The sequence below is a fragment of the Gavia stellata genome, chromosome 1 (assembly GCF_030936135.1).
Source record: "Gavia stellata isolate bGavSte3 chromosome 1, bGavSte3.hap2, whole genome shotgun sequence".
NCBI classification, from domain to species: domain Eukaryota; kingdom Metazoa; phylum Chordata; class Aves; order Gaviiformes; family Gaviidae; genus Gavia; species Gavia stellata.
The window spans coordinates 117,760,042-117,772,046 of NC_082594.1; the positions used below are offsets into that span (position 1 = coordinate 117,760,042).

At 38.1% G+C, this 12,005-nt stretch overlaps 1 protein-coding gene across 3 annotated transcripts in view; it reads right to left on the bottom strand.

The window, feature by feature from the left end:
* Window positions 1–5,462: 5,462 nt before the first annotated feature.
* Window positions 5,463–12,005, bottom strand: part of EPHA6 (EPH receptor A6) — a 519,060-nt gene continuing 512,517 nt past the window's right edge. For all 3 annotated transcript variants that reach the window (XM_059816426.1, XM_059816418.1, XM_059816431.1), the window contains 3 exons: window positions 10,066–10,259; window positions 7,542–7,691; window positions 5,463–5,577 (listed from right to left, as the gene is read on the bottom strand). In XM_059816426.1, coding sequence (XP_059672409.1) covers window positions 5,463–5,577; window positions 7,542–7,691; window positions 10,066–10,259 — 459 coding nt within the window. The remainder of the gene's footprint in view (window positions 5,578–7,541; window positions 7,692–10,065; window positions 10,260–12,005) is intronic.

The window sequence follows — 12,005 nt, forward strand, 5'->3', positions numbered from 1 at the left end:
TTTGAAAAATCTCAGACATTATGATATACATTGTAATTACAATTCTTTATGTACATATAGACAAATATTTTATATCCATAATGTGCTTAACATATCCTGGTCCATAATCTGAGGAACCATGTACAACCATAGCACTCATGGATGAGCAGTGTGCAGTACTAAATACAGTATATGATGGTAGAAGATATTTGTGAGCTGTAAGTGCATGGAACTGTCTTATGCAACTCCTGTGTTTTTTATTAGAGCTCCTTAGCATTATATGGACAGTTCTTCCTTTTTCACCTTATTGTAGGCTTTTAGGGACTTTTTTGCTTTTCAGTGCTGATTCATTTGTCTCTCCAGGAGATGTCAAGATCACTGTCCTACTAAGTGTTAGCCCAGCCCAACACATCTTTCCCTCACTCTCAAAAAATAATAATAGTACTATTATAAAAAGAAAAAAAAGATTATCTTTGCCATTTATTCAGGAAAGATCAATTACAGTTGATGAACAAGGGTATTCTGGAAGAAAACTGTTTAACAGAATACAGTGCTCTTCAACCATGTGCAAATGCCATAAGTGAAGTATCTTTATTTTCAATACTTTTCCTAGAAGATGCAATGGAAGACAGACTTTTTATTATGACTCTAACTTCTGTTACTCTGAAAGATGTGTTGGACGGGATTAGAAGTGAGTCCTCCTTTCCACTCTTTGCAGGAAATATTCCAAGATAGACTGAGCCCATGACAGGGTAGTTACAGGTACCCTGTGTTCGTAAGAGAAATTCTGAGCTGCCAGAATGTGTCCCATAGAACCATTCCATCAGCTGAGTTAAAACAGCTAAATACATGCTTCAGTTTGCAACGGGGCCAGCTGAATTTAGCAACTGGTCTTCAATACAAATTAAAATATGTTCTATGCTGCTTTACCTTGGTGGCTGGTATGGTCCCATGGAGTCATTTCAACATGGGAATTGCTGTGGTTAATACAACCTTATTAGGCTCCTGTACAGTCCCAGCTATTTCACATAGTAGATCTCTACTGCATATGAATAAAGGGCATCTGTATGTTACTTATGACCCACCTTTGGATCCTGTATGAATCTGTATTGAAAAAGAAATTAATGGAGCCCAGTACTAGGGTCATCATATAAAAAATGGAAAATGGGTAGTCAGTCTTAAATTACAGAAAAATCAAAGTTCTGCAGTCTGTGAGTTCCGTGTCAGAATAATCCAGCTAATACCTAATACAATTTTGGACACAGAATGCTTTGTCCAGAGCAACTAATTTATTTGAATTTATTGTTGAGTGCACTATTTGCAATTAAAGGATTGCCTTATGCTGAAAAGTCTTGGCTGATGTCTTAAAGCATAGCAGGTATCCAAGCTTTTATTGGACAGACACTGAATTTACATTCATGGGAAAGAAAAAGGGTAACTTTTGTTAAAAAAAAAATTAAATTACATAGCTCAGTTCTCTTCCTTTCACCTCATAAAGTCCCATTGCTTTTCAGTAATTACAATGTGCAAACAACTCATGAACAAAATCTACTAAACCTTCTGCTATTACTTGTTCAATTTTAACACCAGCAGTACGAACAAAATTCTCTCTTTTTCACAAGTTCAGCATAAGGACTGGATACAATCAATGCATGAGATTCATCTGACCAACCACAGATGCCTGGATATGAGCCAGTCATTTTGATTTCTTTGAATGCAGAGAAACAGGTGCTTCTTTGGCACAATTTATCTAACCCAGAAGTAAATAATTACATTTGTCAGATGACTCACATCCTACAATGGCCCACTTCTCTTCTTTGATTAAAAGGGAACCTCGGATGACTAGCTCAAATACAGACCTCCAAAATTAGGTGAGAAGAATTCCTCCCAATAGGTCTCAGGGCTCTGATTGACAAGTGGGGAGAACCTGAGTAAGGATGATTGATATGGTTTCCATGTTAGATGATCACCCCACTTGGCTGCACGGACATCTAAGTTACTTGTCAGTCAACTTTGGAGGCATTGCGGTTGGCACATGATGGACAGCTGGGGCAGTGCACTTGTCGACCAAGAGACACTAACCTGGTCCTGCTCAGCAGGCAAGGCCCTCACTTAAGCTATGTTTTGGCAGCTTAAGTGATACACAAGTAGTGGTAACAGTATAGATGGGTGGATTTTATTCTAGAATAGTGACAATCAGATCTGTGAGAAAAAACGACACATGGATATTACTTGTAAATAACTTAGAACTATTTCCTTACGTCCACATTTTAATACTTTTTTTTTTTTTGGCTTGCATGTCATGCACATTTTATTTTGTGAACTTTCAATGAGTACTTTTAGTCAAGAAGCACTCTGCAATGTGTGCCAGATTCTGAAAAAAAGCCTACTAGATTTACTTAAATTTGTTAAATGTAAATTCTAAACGCACACTGCAATATGCAGGGTAACTAAACAGAGCTAATTTTCACCTGAAGGAAGTATCCCCTGTAACAAAGAAAGTTACTCTAATTTCACTTACACATTTGTGGCCTGCACAGAATTAAGCTCACATTTGAAAAGTAACACCTGTTGGTTTTTTGTTTGTTTTTAAATGAAAAAAATTAGGAACCCCTCCCCCCCCCAACAGTAGTATTGGACTTGGAGCAAGAGCAAATAAAATGTGTCCAAAATGGGGAAAATGTAAAATTGATCAAGATAACTATTATGAAAGTGCCATACTGTACCACAACAACAACAAAAAGCAAGCCATATAAACCCACAAAATCCTGCATTTATAATGTTTTTAATAAATGTCCTCACCCAAAGAATCCCTTGTTCTTTCCTTTCTGGTTACCCAAACTCTTGTTTATATAAAAAAATATATCTGATTAATAAATGTTTTAATATTGTTATATTTTTTCTATTGAAAATATATTTTTAGTAGTGTGATAAATTTGGAAATTAATTTCGATGAAATATATCCAGGTTGTGTGTATGTAACATACAACTTGGCATCCACACTACCAGGAATGAATAAATGTGCAAATGAGAATTTAAAAGTGCACATACATGGTTTGGATTAGTTATGAGTAATTTTGAAACCCCATTAACAAATAACAGACTCATACCTCCTCGGTAACGTATTTAATTGTGAGAGAGGCTCCTTCCACAGATGTCACGTTGTTGGCCACGGAAGCAATGACAGGCAAAACATAACAAAATGACAAAGGAAAATCAACTTTTAAATTACTCTGTGATTATAGTATTTTTAAAAAGGCTTCAGGTAAGTATGATTTTCTTTCCATAAGATAACTTTTACCAAAAAATTATTCAGATGTAGAATTGGGGCAGAATTTTTGAAGTGACAGTCACAGCAAAGAACAAATGCTTTTTTCCCACTAAAGGCCTGTGATCCTGTGCAATGCATGTGCTTGTACAGTCCTACTGAGTTCAGCAGGACTACTCATGCTGACAAAATTACCTTTGTAGCTAGAATAGGACTGGAGCTGCCCTCCTTTAAACAAACTCATCAAATTGGCGTTGTAGAACACTGGTGAATCCTGATCTTTAGAAATCTCGTTCCTCAGTTAATGAAAGAAAGGAAAAATTACTTAGTGCACTACTGTTAGTGCACATATTCTAACATAAAGTGACAACAGTGAATCAGGCCTAGCGTGTCTTACTCTGTGAACTGGTTGGAAGCATAATCTTTTTTGAGTTGCTGTCTGTTTTTCCTTCTTTGCCACCGGTATACAACGGCAGCCTTTTCCAAGAGTTAGGAAGTACATTTTGATTTACAAGCTGTAAATTAAGCAGTAAATATCATTATGATTACATAAAGTAGTTAATTCATTTTGATATACACATATATTATACTAATTACCCAAATGCACGTTTTAACAGAAGAGTTGTAATGTTTGAGTATATTGGAATGCCATGTAACCCAAAAACATCCTCCAAACTATGTATAAATCAACAAAAGCATCTGCACCCAGTTTACACGTGACATGCATGTAGATCTGCGCGTGACTTCTACAGCATGCAGACATGCGCTCGCTCCCCTGTTCCCAGTAGCGCATGTCCCATGGAAAAGTTTAGAAACGTAGCCCAGCACGTCTGTGTAAGTTGTCTGAATAAAACATGAAAGCTGTAAGTCTCGGAGAGGTACAAATATTATGTTAGGCCTTTGCAGCCATTTTCTTGCATGTAAATATGGCTATTGAAAAGTTCTAAAGGTAATTGTCTTTGATGTCATTTAGATATCTGTACTAAATGAAGATCTAGCCCATTGTAACCAGAGCTCCATTTCAGCAGTCTGCTTTTTACTTCCAAAAGCAGTTAGAAGTAGACTCAAGGCAACATATTATTACACTGCTGTCCTACATCTCCTTTTCTGCCTATGTACAAGATAACTGAATACCGCAGCATGTAACTTCCAGCATTAGTTGGTGGTTGTACCACTGCCCTCAACTGGAGGATGATATGGCCAGCCTGCTCCCACGGGAATAAGCACATCACCCCACTGATGGCTGGCCCTCTAAGGTCTACTACCACTGGTGGAAATTATGCTTAGTTCAACCAGCAGAGGCCTGCATTTTTGGAACAGAAAGCTTTCTGAAGTCTATGTGGCCACGATACAGCTGACAACCATGTTTTACATGTGGTTATGGCAACATTACAATCAGTTTTCCAGTGAATGTTTGCCACGTAGTAGAAGCAAATGCTGAATATTAAAAAAAAAAAAAAAAGAAGAAGGTCTAGGGTGGTGAAGAATCCCAAGGATGAACACGTTTTCCAACCTAATCTAAAATTTAAAGCATAAAAAGTGTCGAGTGCTAAAGTAATTCAAAATCAAGGACCTTAAGATTTCGAACAGATTTCTCTCACTATCCTCCCAATTATTCACACAACGAAAACTCACTACATAAAATCTTCAGTCATTTCTGCAAACAGTACTAATGTTTTGAGGCACCGGCTTACCAGCGTTGAAACCATTATAAAGTAATATAATGATGGGACCCATACATTGGATTTAATTAAGAGATAAAATAAATATTTATGTTAAACTTCTTGATTGCACATTTGGTATTGGAAGTTACATGGTCACAGAACATGAAAGAAGTCAAATACTGTTTGATCTACCAGCAAACTCTAAATACATCGATAAAGAAGCCACACCAGGCCAAAGAGATTACTACTTTCAAGTAAGTTCATGAAAGTTTCCCAAGTACTGTTATACAAAGTTACACATCCATGCTGAGTTATTCATCAATGTGTAGCGAGAGTCTTGCAGTAGGCCAGGATTTTACCGACAGATAACTGGCGGAGGAGCTATGCAGTGTGATTAAAAATTCCAGTTTGGAAGCATTAACATAGAAGTACTTTCATAATCTGAACAGGAGACTGCAGTTCTTGAAGTTGGGAAGAGCAGAAGGGAAGAATGAGAATATTTTTCCGTTTTAGAAATGCTGAGGCACAAAACACAGTTGATTCTAGTACTTTCATACGTGAAATCCTTTCTCCTGTATGTGCATCATGTGTAACCGCAAAGTCTGTAAACTGCTGACTATTCGTCTCTGGTGTCCAATGAGTACAACTCCAATTCTTCTAATGTCACTGAAAGATAAAAAGTTTCATCTTGGATGCAAGTATAGTAAAGCCTCTTGCATACAAAAGACTATAAATATATGATGAATTGCTCTACTTCAGGACAGTTTACTTTCCTGTCTGGGACATATAAGAATGCTGCAAGTATTCAAGTTTTCTGCACCTGTCAATTCCAAATTTATTTAAAGACAGCCATTTAAGAAAAAAAAAAAATCATCTTGTAGTTAGAGCACTGGTATCTGTTGTGATACTAATGGTCAAGTAATTTTTCCACATCTTGAGGAAGAACCCAAGAGGTGGGTTCTAATAGCCCATTTTTAGTAATGTGTTAGTAGCAAATGTTTCCCACTTTTACTTGCAAAGGAACAGGGCTGATTCACTTTTGCAGTCCTGAGGCTGAAACAACAGAGGCTGTGCTTCTGATGATTTGGGCAATGGTGGTAAGAGGTGGTCTAAAGATCAGAATAGCAGAGAATCTTCCAGCTCGACCCAGATTTCCCTCCCAGTTTCCCTTCATCTCGTCTAGACCTGCACCTCAGAGGGGGTAGCTCACCCACAGAGCCTGACTCTTTGGCAGGAATGAAGACAACAGCCCTCAGCATCCAGCACAGTCCACTAGTTGTGTTGTTCTCTCAACATCACCAACTGCAATATGCTGAGAAAGATCACAGAGGTGGCAATGGCAGGAAACTTCAGATATGCCCTGTCAATTGTGCAAATCCCACGCTGGGACATAGCATAGACAGTGCCTGTTTAGATACCCTCAAAAATTGTTTGATGATACAGCTAGTAAAGGAGCTCATGGGATGAGGCATGACCTTTATGAGTTTCAGTTTTGCAGTTCAAGATACCCGACTCTCTATCCTCCAGATGTAGAGCCACTGGAGAACAGCAGTATTATGTACTTGGGCTTAACATCCACATGAGGGATGATACACAACACTTAAGGTCAGCAGGGACTATGCAAAAATATTAGGCATCTTAGAAGCTAAAAAGAGTCAGTTAAAAGAATAAAGCTTTACAGGGGGGAGTGGTATTAGAAATGCAGGAACAATGCATAGCGCTTATCAAGGAAGGCCTGATAAAACTGAGAAAGAAAGCAGCAGGCCTAGGGTAATGGAGGTTATTTGAAGAAAGAAGGAATCTTTCAAAAAGCTGAAGTGGTATCTAAAGAAAGAAAGTAGAAAGGATGATAACCTTAGGCAGATTATCTGTAAAAGCACAGTAAGGCAAGCTAAAAAAGAACTTGAGGAACAACCAGAAAAAGACACCTAATAATAAATGTCATAATAAAACTTTTTGCAAGCTCACTGGGGTACAAGAAGCCTGCCAGAGTGTCTGTTAAGTCTAATGATGATTTGGATATAAAAGAGCACTGAAAGACCAGCCACTGGCCAAATTACTGAGTCTTAACTGACCATTAGCATTATTAATACATATAGTCTCAGCATCAAATAAAAGATTAGGAATTAATGGGAAGGGAATAGAGATCATATCATTATGCTACCGTATTAATCCATAGTTTGCCCAAACCCTTATATACTGCGTGCATGTTTTCAGTTCAAAAATGATAGAGGGGAGTCAGAGATGGTTGAAGGGCAGCAAGGTGTGGAACAACTTCCACATGAGGACTGACATGGGCTTGATGATCTTCACAGCAAAATAAAAGATTTTTGCCACCGATTTCAGTGGTCTAGATCAAAACTGGTTCCCCAAGAAAAATTTAAGGATGTTCTCTGCCTGACCTTTGGCAGCATTTGGTATGGTCACAGAATGAAACTGTCAGTCCCGGGTCTCTTAATCACATCTTTCTCCTGCATCGTTTTGATAAAAACCTGTATTTGTCTTTTATTAGCTTAGGTAGGAAAGGAAATGAAAGCACTGTTCCATACATCACGATAATTACATCACTGCAGCATCCAAAGAAATTCAGATTGATTAGTCACTGTAGGGATAATAGATTACATACTTACTCAATACTCATTCTTGAAACCATATCCAAAGTTGTGAAACCTGCTGCCATGAAGTTATTTTTATACTGACCCATTTTTATGGAGTCCAGCCAGTCACTGACTGAAACAAACAAAGGATATTCTGCAACTTCACCAGGTGAATCTGGCATTCTGTAAAAACAAAATGCAAAGGTTACCAAAGTGGTACAAAATATGACACTTGATTTACGCTGGTAGGCATTGTTTTTATGAAAAGGAAGAAAGAATGAGAGAGGAGCGTTAGCTGTAAAGGTCAGATCTTAACTGCGGATCTCTTTAACCCATTGTCTAAAACTTACAAATCATGTCAGTCTGCCAAGCTGCACTACTTAAACAAGACATTTTTTTTAAAGCACTGCAGCTCAGTAACAAACTGAGCAACAGACCTCTCCCACTGCTCTTATTTTTGCTCCCACAGAGCATTTCTTTACAGATTTCCTGTGTTCAGGATGGTAATAATTAGTAAATACAGTAGTCCAAGTAGAGGAAAAACAAAATTTAACATGAGATACAATTTAAAAATATTAAAACACTGAGAGATGATTTTTACATTTAGCTACAAAAAAACCCCGAATGGCTTCTTATTGCTATACCATTATGCAATGGGAACACTTTGATTACAGTGTTCAAAACCTAAAACTAACCCTGAAAGAAGCAAAAAGAATACATTTATATCTTTGCTTTTACATAGAATTATATAGAGTAGCAAATAAAAAAGAAGAAGCTAATTTAGACACATTTCTGTTTCAGTTCTTTCCCCTAATATTATTGCAACTGAAACAGAAAGGTGGAAAAAAAAAAGATTCCGATTTTGGGGCATATATTTCCAGTCTCCTGTTGTGTACCACACTGGTGGGGACTCACAACTTCCATTGACTTTGTACATTTTGTGTAGAAAAACTGTAGGAACGGAATGCAGAAAAAGCACACTGCTGTTTATAGAAGCTTTATGATAGCCTTTAGGAGAAAGATGTAATTTATTTAAAATGAAAATTTAGACAGCAAAAGACAGCCAACATTAACTGATGGAACATGACTTATGTAGAATGTAGGAAGCAACAAACCCTAGTATCTTAATATACCAAGCTTCAACCACACATATTCAAATACATTAAACACACTGATTTTCGTTCATATTATCAAAATGATATGGAGAGAAACTGAAGGACAGGCGAACACTGTTAAGTACAAACCTCAGTTAAAGACCTACTAAGGTCCCCTCCAACGTGAATTACTCTATGATTGTACAATTCTGTAGAGTAACTGCTGACCTCGTAAGTTAACAGTAACACAGTAATTATTCAGACTGACTGCATCAAGCATTCCCAAATGAATGGAAAAACTTTCCCAAGCAGGTGAGCTCAATAAGAGCTCAACTGCAAGAAAACAGGCATAAGTTTTTAGACCTTAGGTAATGTTTCAAAATAAGAATAGATAAAAATGCATTACTCTGATGCTAAATAAAGTGACCCAGGTAAAAGTAGCAAGTCTTATATGTATTTATATGCACATACACATAGAGGCCACTAACTCTAGTGCATGGGCATTAAATCCCACAAGTCCCACTAGTTTGTGGTAGATGAAATAGCTGTAGCCCTAACTGTAGGTTTTCCTAGTAACCTCTCCATTCAGCCTTTCCTACAGCAAGATACCAGCCTCAGTTTTTGCCCTGTTGCTCAGCCCTTCTCCAAACCATATAAAAAAAACCTCTTAACCCATGGAGGTTCTCAGCAAGATCCACCCAGGCATTGAGAACCCCTTATAAACCCAGGGGAGTCTCCATGAAAGCACCTTTATCTTAAGGTGAATTTCAGGTAATGAAGAGACTGAGGCCACCTGGACCTTCACTGATTTCAGCTCATATCCCGGAACAGCTTGGATCAGTAAGCCTACAAAAATTGACAATTTCTTCCACCACAGCCTTGCTTCTCCTGTGGCTGCATTCATTTCTGTAATATTATTAATGGAAAAAACTTTGGGCAACACCCTCAAGAATTTGTGTAGCATAATCTTTTATTAGGTCACTGTTGCCATTCTTCTGCAGATAAATAAAGATTTAGCAAGCAAAGACACAACTTCTTTCTGCAGGAAATTACTCCAAGGCAGCTCAGAAATTGCTTGAGCACTGTCAGATGGAGAGACAGGCTGTTGAATAGAGAAAAAGATTACAATGAGAAAACAAGCACATAGGAGAAGCACCAAAAAAAAAAAAAAATTAACAAAGAGATTCACAAAGATTAAGGATAGATGGTGCGCAAACAGAGCTCAGACAAAAAAAAAAAAGAAAAATTCCTAATACAATCTGCATGGCTTGAGGAAAGAAGACCTTATACAACAGTGTATTAACAATAAAGCGAACCTTAAAAAGAGCTCAAAGTTATTTGAGCCCCCATAACTTTGTGAATGAAGAACTTTGCTGCTCCCCCACCTCTTACTTAATGCCCTAAAACATCTAATGATAGCCACCATGTGTTATACAAGAAAAAAGTACCGAAAAGAGTCTTACACAAGTACGTCCTCCACTAGGGTATGAAGGGTGCTCGGATTGCGGATCAGTTTGTCTAGGAAGCTGACAATGTCACTAAATTTTGGACGGTGGTTCCTCTCCTTTTGCCAGCAGTGAAGCATTAGTTGGTGAAGAGAAGCTGGGCAGCCCATGGGAGCTGGAAGCCTGTAACCTTCCTCAATAGACAGTATAACCTAAAGAAATGCAATGCATATGATTACTGCGCATTAGAGTTAAATGCTGAAAGGACAGTGTAAAGTTGACAATTGGAAACTGGTGATAACAATTAATGGCACAGCCACCCTCACTTTAGCATTCCTGGGGCTTCACTCAGGGAATCGGGTCTAGCAGGAACGTGACCAGAGGAGATGCGAAGTATTTTGTAGGCATATGAAACACAGTAGGCACTTTTTTTGGCTCTCTGGCCATCCTCTTGAAACAGCCAAGCAAGGAGGAGAAGAAGAAAGAACTAACCAGTATTGATATCTTTTTCATCCGCTTCAGGTTGATGTTGCACTGAATGGGGTCACAAGGCCACGAACTAACCTTGTATGGCCACTGGCGTACTGGGATGCTCTAATATTTGCATCCTGACGAAGTGTAAGTGTGTGGCGGTCACGATACAATCAAACACTACAAATGCACGTTGCAGCATCTGGCAATTTTACTTGGTGATAATATGTTTCTGCTGATTGTTAGAGTATGATTAATTCAGGCAATGTCCCACACACTGAGTTACAGTGAAGCACAACATTATTTTGCACAGCCTCTCTCAGGAACCTGGATGTCCAAGCTGTTTTATGACTAAACAAAAGTTAATAAAATATGGTGTTACTATATACCCAAAAGTGAGTAAAACTTTCAGATTCAGCACACGTGGAAAATGTGTTTGGTCAGGATTTGGAAAGAAACCGATTTGATGTCACAGATAAATCACGTGTATGAAAAATTACATTTGATCAGAGTTGAAGGGAGGCTTGCTTTTATAACATTGGTAACAAAAAACATTGCCTGAAAAGGACATTAGCAGCCCTGCATGATAGGAGGTAGCAAAAGTAGGTAAGGTCCATGAAAAGCTGGCTGGATTCATTCTATGTAAGATTTAAAAAACAAGAGGAAAGGTTACTAGGTTCTGCAATGAGTACTGGTAGCAGTAGAGATGATGACAGAAATGACATAGTCAGGATTTCTTGTGTGTAAAAGAATGGAAAGACAATAAGTGGTTGATCAAAAACAAAGCTGGGAAAAAGACCAACCCTACCACACACACATAACCATTCCACATAAAAATCAAACCAATGTTAAATGTTCTCTAAATTACAAATGATTGTACACAATAGTTATAATAAGACATCACACCTATGAGAAACATACCTACTGCATTTATACCCACTCTGCTTTGAGGACACATTTATCATTTCCACACAGATGTACGTACATGCTGCAGACATATTAATACAGCTGGAAGGGGGTACATTAAACTCTTTACAGCAAATCAATGTTTCATAGCACTAGCTGTAGCTTCAATATATTCAGTCTTATTATCCTGGAATATATCCTCGTTCTCTTTTTGAGTTCTGAATTAATGTTTTTGGCTCCGTTTAGCAATGCCTAATGCTTATGCTGCAAGCATTTTGCAAATAAATAGGAGTAATGAAGCTACATTAGGACCTGAGCTCCCCTTCATGGCATGGTAAAGAATGGAATAAGACACTTGTAGCTGTACACAGCTGGGTGTCTGAGTTTTATAAAATGAGGTGACTCGGTCCTACAGTGTATAACCCTCTTGTATCCTGGCAGAAAGACCTATGCATGAAAAACAAGTGTTTGCAACATGGCAGGGAATTGGGTTTGCACGGGGTAAGTTTCAGACCCATCGGCAACAGCGCTGGGAAGTAGAGGCTACTCCAAAGGCAGCATTATTTGCTGTAGAGATCTCT